General features: G+C 38.0%; 1 protein-coding gene across 11 annotated transcripts in view; it reads left to right on the top strand.

The window, feature by feature from the left end:
• The window catches only part of LOC124115409 (solute carrier family 46 member 3-like), a 43,043-nt gene that overhangs the window by 24,813 nt on the left and 5,557 nt on the right, over positions 1 to 12,673 (top strand). For 2 of the 11 annotated variants that reach the window (XM_048403126.1, XM_048403125.1), the window contains one exon: positions 12,063 to 12,112. The exons of 4 other annotated variants lie outside the window; for them this stretch is intronic. In XM_048403126.1, the coding sequence (XP_048259083.1) occupies positions 12,110 to 12,112 (3 nt within the window). In that variant the 5' untranslated portion in view covers positions 12,063 to 12,109. Of the gene's footprint in view, positions 1 to 503; positions 1,372 to 2,349; positions 2,584 to 2,773; positions 2,858 to 3,453; positions 3,611 to 3,750; positions 3,840 to 4,727; positions 5,608 to 5,732; positions 7,418 to 12,062; positions 12,113 to 12,673 lie in introns of those variants that run through there. 5 more of the 11 variants (XM_048403127.1, XM_048403123.1, XM_048403121.1 and 2 more) reach the window with 5 other exon arrangements.

The following is a 12,673-nucleotide window of genomic DNA, read 5'->3' on the forward strand; positions in this document are numbered from 1 at the left end:
GACTTATTATTTGAAACATAAAATAAACCCTTTGAATTAATTACTTCCTAATGTGGCACGTTGTGGTGTTATGTATACATACCATATATGTGAAGTCGTTGGGGAATAACTACTTCACCGTTGACAAAACCTGATAGTTAGCACAATTACAATTAAATATCTTGCTTCCAATTAAACGACCTAATGTATGTTGTGACGAAAAACGGCAAATTTTCTCCTGTTTTTGCTCACAACCTTGTCTAATGTCATTGGCCCATATACGACTACTTTTATGTGGCAATGCGGATCTGTCGAAGAATGCAACAATCACAGAGTTGTTTTCATGGAAATAACTCATTTGACTGAGTCCTTTCCATCCACCTTTTTTTGGATGTAAACGAATTATGTAATTTGTAAATATTTTCAGGAGCGTGCATTTTAAGTTGTTATAACCTTTACCCAATCTTTTTCACTTTATGCGAATAAAATATGTTTAAATCACAAAGAAATCTCATATTTTTCAGATATTTGTCCGAAACATGGTTGTTATTAGATGTGGCCGACGGCAGTTCGATTTGAACCTCATAACAGTTGAACCAGTTTTGTTTCTTTACACGTTGGGATATTTTCTGGGAAACCCAACCTTTCAGGCTTTTGTGTACAACAAGATCTGCATTGACAGCTACAACGAGACTTTCTGTACTAGTCTGCAGAACAAGACGTTCCAATTGGACTACAAAACAGAAGAGGATTATGTCCAGTCTCAAACGTCCTACTGGATTTTGAAGAAAAATGTTGTGGAACTTGTTCCGTCATGTTTGATTGTCCTGTTTATCCTCGGATCCTTGGGTGACAAAATGGGTCGGAAACTACCTGTGATTTTACCCAGTTTGGGAGCAACATTGTCTTACATTGTCTACTTGATTCTGTCAATTTACCCTTCGAGTAAAGTGGAGTACGTCTTGATTCCTGCTGCAGTAAATGGCTTGTCCGGAGGTTTCACGTCCCTGCTTATGTCCGTGTACAGCTACGTGACGCACATTGCTGACCCCACCAATAGAACTGTGCGGGTAGGGATCCTGGAATCGGTTATCTACTTTGCTGGAACAGTTGGGGTTTTCCTATCGGGAGTCATGCTCGACAATACAAGCTTCGCATTCGTCTTCGGGTTCATCAGTGGAAGCTGCTTCCTGGGAATGTTATACGCCATCATACGTCTAGAGAACATCAAGCCCAACACAAGACCCGAGGGTGAAAGTATGTGCGCCTACTGGTGTCTGGGCTCCATCAAGGAGTCTGGTCGTTGTGTAATGAAGAAACGGCAAGAGAAGAAAAAACTCCATATCTTCTTACTTCTCATCATCTTTACCTTTCTTATTATAGCAACAAGGTGTGAGTACAAATTAAGTATTAATTCGCAATTCTTATAAGTTAAAACCAGTACGCCTTTCTCATGGATTGATAGGTGATGTATTATACTATATTCACATACATTATTTTAGATGTATATTTTATATATAAACCGATGGTAATCGAATATTCAAAAATGTAACACATCATTGTCATTGACCCATGGTCCATATGACACACATGGAACAGTAGATGTTCAAGGTGAAGGTTATCTTTTCAAAATTTCTTGTATGGCCATAGGTTGCTGAAAACCTATTCTACCCCGGATCTACACGGGTCTTACCGTGAGGTCAGCCGTTCGCTTGTTGGAAAATGGGAAGGACGTGTGGCCTCATCCATTGAACGTTGTACTGTTTACTTCCCAAGACACTTGCACAAAGTCGGTTCTAACAGTGTAGGAGATGGTGGCCCACATCATCACGCTACCACCACTTCCACCCTGTTCATCTCCTGTATGCAGTTTCGTGCATAATTTTAAACACGCCGTCTACAATCCACACAGCGAAGCATAAGAAGTGACTCGTCACTAAACCAAGCCTGTCTCTGTCGCAGTTGTGGTCATACTCTGTGACATTGACACCATTGACGTCGCATCCGATGATGCAGGTTCGTCAAAATGACACCTCGAACTGGTCGTCTAGCGTGGCATGTGTTCGCTGTTCACTTGCTGTAAGATTGTGATGACATGCAAATAAAACCCAACGCTTTTATATCCCAACAATGGATGTTGCACGTGCATGTCATGTCGGTGCCAGGCGCTCTCGTGGTTTGTGCGGGTTTTGCATCTTTGTCTGCAGTACTTTCCACACATATCGATTCAAATCCATGTAGAAATGACCAATAACCATTTTTGGTATTAATTCTGTATGGATTTCGGCAACACTTTGGCGTTTCTTCTTTTGCAGGAATATATACACAATACCCACACAAATACATAGGTCACCTCTTGTCATGCTACAGGTGAAGGTGACGTCCTTCTCCTGTACACAAGGCGAGCACCTCTCAGCTGGTCACAGACAATGTTTGGTTACTATGAGGGTCTGGAGAACTTCATTCGCAGTCTTACCCTGGTCACAGTTATGCCTCTGTGCAGGAAGATGAGAGACACCACTTTAGGACTATGGGGCTTGGCGTCCAAGATCATCGGCCTGGTGGTCATGGGATTCAGTGAAAAGACATGGCTGTTGTTTCTAGGTAACTCGTAACAGCTTGAAATATATGTGCCATTTATGTTTGCTACATCCCAAATCACAAAGGTATGTCATTACTAATACAAAACGGATAGTTCAATATTATTCACAAGAGTGTTTGCTTAAGCACATTCATCAAATGTATCTATCATAAACGCAATAGAAGTAACTAGAATCACGTCTTTTTATTTCAGTTGTTATAATTGCCATGTTTCAAGGCTTTCCACTAGCTGTTACTCGGTCACTCATGTCCAGTATGGTCAGCCAGGCTGAACAAGGTAAGGTTAAAATCAAATCTCATATTGTAAGGACGGAACTGTGCAGTGTTTAGATCACATTTGATGCAGTAAACATAAAACGCTAAAGCCAGAGCATAATCAGTCTCGATTATCAACCGAAACAGATTTCTTCGTGTGAAAAGGGCATTAAAGCGGTGAAAAATATATGAATGGATCACTGAGTGAGAGAGTGAGTGAGTGAGTGAGTGAGTATGGTTTTACGCCACTTTTAGCAATATTCCAGCAATATCACGGGGGGCACCAGAAATGGGCTTCACACATTGTACCAAAGTCGGGAATCGAACCCGGGTCTTCAGCGTGACGAGCGAACGCTTTAACCACTAGGCTACCCGGTCACCCCCGAATGGATCACTGAAAAACAGTGATGATTCCAGATGTCTGATTGAACATGGTAAGGCTCAGATCACATCTGATGTTCTTTGGTTCAACATGTCAAGTATGGTCAAACAGGGTTAGGAGTGTAAGTCGTAGGGTAACTGTGTTTCACTGTTCTTTAAATATAATGAAACTTTTACCGTAGGTTGTGGAACCAGATCAGCATACTCTTGTTCAATATGTTCATTATCTGTTTCCAGGACGCCTGTTTGGAGTGGTTGCTGCCGTGGATAGCACTGCAGCCTTGTTGTCATCACTCATCTTCAATGGACTTTACCCAGCATCTCTTGCTTTCTTCCCAGGGTTCAGCTTCATGTTGGCTGCTGGTCTGTGTGTCATCGCCGCAGCCATCATGCTGTGAGTGATCATTGTAGCTTTGGATGATTAGCCAAGAAAATATGTTGACAAAGAAATCTTAAATACGATTAGTGAATTGTGTAATGTATATTTCAGAAATACTTCTCAATGTTAATGCCCCTTCTGTACTTGTAACGCAGGTGGCTACATGTGGATCTGAGAGAAAAGGCATTGGATGATACAACAACTGCAAAACCCAGGAGAGGAGACACAGATAACGTTAACACAGGTACGTCATGTGGAGTTAGTGAAACATCCACGAATGTATGATGTACGTCCCGGTCAGCAATGTTTCAGCTTTATCATCCCCGTGTGCAACGCAGTAATTGAGTAAGCAACGATCACCAACAGGCTCACGAAACAGACCATTCAGTGTCCATTGCAGTCCCCTTTCAGAACTAGTTTGCATTACTTAGGAATCTGACCAGTAGTCTTCAAGAGTAAGGGTGTCATCAGATCCATAAACAACATACGGTGATATGCCTCTTTACGGTGCCTCTAAATGCCGATGAATGTATGTAATTAGTTCATACGTATCCCTCTTTGTTGATTCAACAGCTCAAATATTGTGTCTAAGTGGGACATTGGTGACAAGTGTCATTTGTTTTCACGGAATGTTACAGGCCACTAACATACAGTTATTTTTCAACACACCAATGTCCTTTCTAACCATATCCATTTGAATTAAGTACTCGTGTATTAGGGAATAAAATTGACAAGGATTCCCTGACTGGCCGTCAGATAGTAAATACTACAGTTGTGAAAATGATTGTACATACACATGTTTACTTTTACCCTGCAACCAGCGCTATACCCACTAGATCACGGCGGTCTACAAATAACCAGGTTTGGACAAGACAATATGTGTACATAACATTATCAACCAAGTCACTACATCTGACCATCCGATCCACAAGTCGCCTAAATCATAAGTTACTGGGACGTATTCTTAGCGGTAAGATGTCTTTGTGGAAAGGGGCGCTGGAATCCACATAGGGATACGTATGTGTGTTGCGTTGTATATTTCAACGTTCCACAGGAAATGAATCAGTGCATGTATTTACAAAGACTAAACAAAGCAATTAATGGTAATGTGGGTACTTTTATTTTGTTTCAGGGGACAGTAAGGCGGAAACTGTGATGACTCACATGTAAACAAAATCCTGATCATGCCACAAGCAGCACAAGGGATGTCAGATCTTTACCTTAATATTTCAAATAGTTCAAATTAAGCGACGCACACCGGCCATAATGACACCACGCTCTGAAGATCATTGTTCGTGAAATAGACTATTGTGTATCGTAACGTTGTGCACTTAACGTCACAGCATTGGGTGACGTCACTGGCCATCATTGTTGACGTTATGTTGTCACTGTTGACCTACGAGACAGTTAAAAAAAATGAAGAAACATGTCTTCATTACTTACTTCATTGTCTTCATTATTTCAAGAGCTTAGATGGTAAAAAGAATATCTCATTAATGATTGTCTCCTGTAGACACAAAAACCACCTCCGTTTCTGGTCTGGGATTATCTCCAGGAATAGATTATCTGTCAGTGTCATCACCAGTTATACTTGTGGTAAAGTAATATATTCTTACATAATTTGGTAAACGTTTAGCTACATTGAGCAGATAAAGAGCAATTGAGTAAGCATGTAAATGAAAACAGACATTTAAATCAAATCGGATATAAACCTGTTTCAAAAGTGTTATACTTAATACAGTAATTACTGCCATTTTGTGTGTAATAGGTTTCTTCTGCTACAATAAGCATCTACGCAAGTGGTGGCCTTGTTGATGAAAATGGTTCCAGTTTTAGGCAGTGATCTGCTATTTTCGACATCGTTGGATATTGATTCACGTCAATATTGTACCTGAATTTGATTTGAACACTTTCCTTTGTTTTATGAAATTATTTTGCTTGTCCTACTTTCTTTGTTTGTCTGTCCAAACGTTTTAAATCTGCTTGCTTTCAATGAAGAATTTAATGTATAATCTTGTATTTTGTTTTGATTTTTTTTCCAAATTGATTTGTGCTGTTTTCACACACACACACACGCACGCACGCACGCACGCAAGCACGCACGCACGCATACCAGCACGTTCACACACACACACACCACCCGTGTTCAGCAACCCATGCTTGCCGAAAAAGGTGACTGAGCTTGTAATTGGATCGGGTGGTCAGGTTCGCTGACTTGGTTGATGCATGTCATCGTATCCCAAAAGTGTGGATCAATACTTACGATGTCACTCACTTGATTGTCTGGTATTGATAACATGACATTTCTATTTTCAACTGGTTTTTTTTCAAAACCATTTGCTTTGTACCATAGCCACTACAATCTTTTAAAGTTGTTTTACTTACTTCCAAATGGTTAACTCACTTCATTTACCCTCTTATATGAAATACATGGTTATATATGTTTGTATGCTTTTCAAAGAATTTCTGAATAATATCACATTAAATTGTTGTTACTATTACTTGTTTGAGCAAACCAACATGAGCAAACCAATCTTCTCACTGCATGTAATTCAGAGGTGCTTACAAATCATTACTGTGTCGTGTTCTAAAAGGGGTCTAAACTTCCCCAGTCATAATCTGTTGAAATGATTATAACCCGACACAAATATTCTTCAAATACAGAGCTAACTGCATGTGACCACAAAATAGAAATTGTACGCGCGTTTAAAGCTCTTGGTGTTTATTTCGGCCAGAGACTAACAAGAGGTTCTCACATATCTCATGTGGTGAAGAGACTAACAAGAGGTTCTCACATATCTCATGTGGTGAACAAATGCAATAAGGTTAGACGAAGGCTTGTCAAAAAGTTCTAAGCCTCACTAACTTTCAACTATGGGCCAAAAGAAAGTGAACTACTCAACGTAGTACATTGTTTGAGTTCTTCATTGCAAGTGTATTTGGTCTGTTGAGGCCTCGTGTACATAAGTAACATCCAGTTGAATGTGATAGGGGTCCAAATGGACACAGAAATGGAGTAGAACGAGTACCAAGCAGTCATCAAGTTTTTTACTTTAAAGAAAAGTACTCCCTAAAAAATTCATAACCGCATGTGGCAGGTGTATGCGGATAAATGCCCCACCTATTAGATTGTTCAACGTTGGGCAGCTTTGTTTAAGGCTGGGGGAACAAACCTTGATAATGACCCTAGGTCTGGACGTCCCTCAACTTCCATCAATGAAGATTCAATCAAGGAGGTAGAAAAGTCTTCACGATCAGTGAAGAAAGTTATGGCCACTGTATTCTGGGGTGAAAAGGGTGTGATCCTTGTTTATTACTTAGAAAGTCAGAAGAGGATCACCTGGTGCCTACTATGCTGATTTGCTTTATCGCTTGAGTACATTTAGGAGCCAAGAACCGACGAGATCCATGAACAAGCGTATCGCACATGGCATCGAGCATGGTATGTCAACTTGACTTTCTAGTCGGCGGTAAATTAATAATTTCCTCATTTTCAAACTATGGCAAAACTGATACTTGTAATTGTTTTCATGAAGTATGAAAAAACACGGATATTCAGAAAAGAGTAAAACATATGCTTTTACTAATTTCAATGTATTATTTTACAGGATTGATCAAGGCTCTTCATGAAGTGGACCTCGGTTTACAACAATATTGTCATCAAAAGGAGAGACTTCTCTTTCGATGAATTTGATGTATATGATGTCTCAATTGTCAAATTTGCTTTCAGCCCAGTCATTGGAATAAAAGTGGGTAAATTCACAGACAGCTTCCACTACTTTGAACTTGATGGGTACAGTACCTGCTCCTTTTTAGTACTTGGTGTGTACTACTGAAGCTCCAAACAATCATTTTAAGAGGATGGTTATTTTGGTCACTTCTACTTTGTATATTGCATTCTATATGTATTCTGCATACTCGTGCTTGTATATATATATACAAAATTATATCTAAATTCCCAAGTCTTCATCAATCATTGCCATAAAAACATTTTTACTCGTTTATCTGTAAGTACATTTTATGACCACTATAGATATTGGACAGCAAGAATCTGAAAAGAAAGTCAAAATAGAACATTTACTCTTTGCAGAGGACTGCAGGTATAATGATCTTAACTTCCTCATTAAAAATAGCTGATTTCTAACCAGTCAAGGGAGATTTTATCATGAATATAATTATTTATCTATCTCATAGTGCAATCACCTTACACTTTCTAATTTATCAGGTTACTATTTTAATATTGATCTCTTGATATAAATGGAAAATCCAATTTTAGATCAAGAAATATTTTGAACCTGCTGCTTTTTTAAGTATTTTTAGAATTCCTAGAACTAAGGTGTTGTGTTTCTTCTTTTGGGCTTGATGGTTATTTATTTTGCAAACTGTTTGTTGCTTGTCAAGATATATACATACAATAACAAATTTATTCATTTCAGTATCATGATTTCCAATGAAACATAATCATGACTGATTACTTTGGAGATGATTGTATCAAGAAATGAATGTTAAGAAAGTAATCATATTTGACAATTTTGTTTGTGTCATGACAACGTTCGCATTGACACACATGCAAATAGTTTCGATATGTATGAATATTTTCAAAGGGAATGTTGTGGAAAATGCACTCATGGCCGCTGAATGGTCTGGAACAGTTCTTTTCCTCCTTGGATACTTTGATGTCTTAGAAGCTGTTGTTCCTGCAAATCTCTTGGCTGAAGCACATACATTTTTGTGATATTATTATGATTTCCTTACTACTCACTGGTTACTAGACCTACAAAGAAATAGGGGAAAATATTATATTTAAAGAAAACATTGGTCTGCGGTCCCTATCACAACAAGTACTTTCAAGTTGAAAGTGGGACACTGCCCTGTCAAGCAGATCACACTCTTGTCCTTTATTTGACCAGTTTTGCAACCCCCATGTAAATTTCAATCAAGGAAATTTAAGTCTTCAGAAATGTTCAAGTCTAGATTGTCTGACGTGATCAGGGGCGGTCGGGTAGCCTAATGGTTAAAGCGTTCGCTCGTCACGCAGAAGACCCGGGTTCGATTCCCGACAATGTGTGAAGCCCATTTCTGGTGTCCCCCGCAGTGATATTGCTGGAATAGTGCTAAAAGCGGCGTAAAACCATACTCACTCACTGACTAACTCACTTACGTGATCATCGAGTTGTTTACAGTATAACAAGCCGGGGGCAATTTCCGACATGATTTGTGGTTACTATACTCAACAATGATAACTATTGTTTTATATCCTATTTCTGAGAAGGATAGCCAGTCGTGTGCAATAGCTACAAAGGTATTTCTTGGAATGGCAAGTCAAGTGGTTCCTTCACTTTCTTTTGGGGTGTGGTGTGTGGGGAGAAGCGGTGGTGGTGGCGGCGGCAAGACGGATATAACACATTCCTCTCATAACCATCATTTTAAGAGGATGGTTATTTTGGTCACTGCTACTTTGTATATTGCATTCTATATGTATTCTGCATACTCGTGCTTGTATATATATACAAGATATATATCTAAATTCCCAAGTCTTCATCAATCATTGCCATAAAAACATTTTTACTCGTTTATCTGTAAGTACATTTTATGACCAATATAGATATTGGACAGCAAGAATCTGAAAAGAAAGTCAAAATAGAACATTTACTCTTTGCAGAGGACTGCAGGTATAATGATCTTAATTTCCTCATTAAAAATAGCTGATTTCTAACCAGTCAAGGGAGATTTTATCATGAATATAATTATTTATCTATCTCATAGTGCAATCACCTTACACTTTCTAATTTATCAGGTTACTATTTTAATATTGATCTCTTGATATAAATGGAAAATCCAATTTTAGATCAAGAAATATGTTGAACCTGCTGCTTTTTTAAGTATTTTTAGAATTCCTAGAACTAAGGTGTTGTGTTTCTTCTTTTGGGCTTGATGGTTATTTATTTTGCAAACTGTTTGTTGCTTGTCAAGATATATACATACAATAACAAATTTATTCATTTCAGTATCATGATTTCCAATGAAACATAATCATGACTGATTACTTTGGAGATGATTGTATCAAGAAATGAATGTTAAGAAAGTAATCATATTTGACAATTTTGTTTGTGTCATGACAACGTTCGCATTGACACACATGCAAATAGTTTCGATATGTATGAATATTTTCAAAGGGAATGTTGTGGAAAATGCACTCATGGCCGCTGAATGGTCTGGAACAGTTCTTTTCCTCCTTGGATACTTTGATGTCTTAGAAGCTGTTGTTCCTGCAAATCTCTTGGCTGAAGCACATACATTTTTGTGATATTATTATGATTTCCTTACTACTCACTGGTTACTAGACCTACAAAGAAATAGGGGAAAATATTATATTTAAAGAAAACATTGGTCTGCGGTCCCTATCACAACAAGTACTTTCAAGTTGAAAGTGGGACACTGCCCTGTCAAGCAGATCACACTCTTGTCCTTTATTTGACCAGTTTTGCAACCCACATGTAAATTTCAATCAAGGAAATTTAAGTCTTCAGAAATGTTCAAGTCTAGATTGTCTGACGTGATCAGGGGCGGTCGGGTAGCCTAATGGTTAAAGCGTTCGCTCGTCACGCAGAAGACCCGGGTTCGATTCCCGACAATGTGTGAAGCCCATTTCTGGTGTCCCCCGCAGTGATATTGCTGGAATAGTGCTAAAAGCGGCGTAAAACCATACTCACTCACTGACTCACTCACTTACGTGATCATCGAGTTGTTTACAGTATAACAAGCCGGGGGCAATTTCCGACATGATTTGTGGTTACTATACTCAACAATGATAACTATTGTTTTATATCCTATTTCTGAGAAGGATAGCCAGTCGTGTGCAATAGCTACAAAGGTATTTCTTGGAATGGCAAGTCAAGTGGTTCCTTCACTTTCTTTTGGGGTGTGGTGTGTGAGGGAGAAGCGGTGGTGGTGGCGGCGGCAAGACGGATATAACACATTCCTCTCATAACCATCATTTTAAGAGGATGGTTATTTTGGTCACTGCTACTTTGTATATTGCATTCTATATGTATTCTGCATACTCGTGCTTGTATATATATACAAAATATATATCTAAATTCCCATGTCTTCATCAATCATTGCCATAAAAACATTTTTACTCGTTTATCTGTAAGTACATTTCATGACCAATATAGATATTGGACAGCAAGAATCTGAAAAGAAAGTCAAAATAGAACATTTACTCTTTGCAGAGGACTGCAGGTATAATGATCTTAACTTCCTCATTAAAAATAGCTGATTTCTAACCAGTCAAGGGAGATTTTATCATGAATATAATTATTTATCTATCTCATAGTGCAATCACCTTACACTTTCTAATTTATCAGGTTACTATTTTAATGTTGATCTCTTGATATAAATGGAAAATCCAATTTTAGATCAAGAAATATTTTGAACCTGCTGCTTTTTTTAAGTATTTTTAGAATTCCTAGAACTAAAGTGTTGTGTTTCTTCTTTTGGGCTTGATGGTTATTTATTTTGCAAACTGGTTGTTGCTTGTCAAGATGGAATATTTAAATGTAAAAAGATACACACACACACACACACAAGCACATATATATATATATATATATATATATATATATATATATATATATATATATATATATATATATATATATATATATATATATATTTATACATAAAATAAATTTTTTATTCAGTTCAGTATCATGATTTCCAATGAAACATAATCATGACTGATTACTTTGGAGATTATTGTATTAAGAAATGAATGTTAAGAAAGTAATCATATTTGACAATTTTGTTTGTATCATGACAACGTTCGCATTGACACACATGCAAATAGTTTCGATATTTATGAATATTTTCAAAGGGAATGTTGTGGAAAAAGCACTCATGGCCGCTGAATGGTCTGGAACATTTTTGTGATATTATTATGATTTCCTTACTACTCACTGGTTACTAGACCTACAAAGAAATAGGGGAAAATATTATATTTAAAGAAAACATTGGTCTGCGGTCCCTATCACAACAAGTACTTTCAAGTTGAAAGTGGGACACTGCCCTGTCAAGCAGATCACACTCTTGTCCTTTATTTGACCAGTTTTGCAACCCACATGTAAATTTCAATCAAGGAAATTTAAGTCTTCAGAAATGTTCAAGTCTAGATTGTCTGACGTGATCAGGGGCGGTCGGGTAGCCTAATGGTTAAAGCGTTCGCTCGTCACGCAGAAGACCCGGGTTCGATTCCCGACAATGTGTGAAGCCCATTTCTGGTGTCCCCCGCAGTGATATTGCTGGAATAGTGCTAAAAGCGGCGTAAAACCATACTCACTCACTGACTCACTCACTCACGTGATCATCGAGTTGTTTACAGTATAACAAGCCGGGGGCAATTTCCGACATGATTTGTGGTTACTATACTCAACAATGATAACTATTGTTTTATATCCTATTGCAGAGAAGGGTAGCCGGTCGTGTGCAATAGCTACAAAGGTATTTCTTGGAATGGCAAGTCAAGTGGTTCCTTCACTTTCTTTTGGGGTGTGGTGTGTGAGGGAGAAGCGGTGGTGGTGGCGGCGGCAAGACGGATATAACACATTCCTCGCATAACGTTAATATTTTCCCACATTTGTGAATATGTATGTAGAGTGAATATGACACACACACAAAAAAGACTTTTTGGGGAGTATAATATTAGCTTATTGATGACAGGCACAACTAATACTGTTTTTGCTTTTCATTGTCTGTTAGATGCAAGTTTTATTCAAATATAATACTGTAAGCCACGTGAATATTCTCATATCTAGTGTCCATATAAAGTACCCTTAAACCACCACATTTGTTTTATATATGACTTATTATTTGAAACATAAAATAAACCCTTTGAATGAATAACTACCTTATGTGGCACGTTGTGGTGTTATGTATACATACCATATATGTGAAGTCGTTGGGAAATTACTATTTCACTGTCGACAAAACCTGATGGTTAGCACAATTACAATTAAATATCTTGCTTCCAATTAAACGACCTAATGTATGTTGTGACGAAAAACGGCAAATTTTCTC

Source organism: Haliotis rufescens, unplaced genomic scaffold (assembly GCF_023055435.1).
Source record: "Haliotis rufescens isolate VD_foot unplaced genomic scaffold, xgHalRufe1.0.p SCAF_3, whole genome shotgun sequence".
Classification (NCBI taxonomy): Eukaryota; Metazoa; Mollusca; class Gastropoda; order Lepetellida; family Haliotidae; genus Haliotis; species Haliotis rufescens.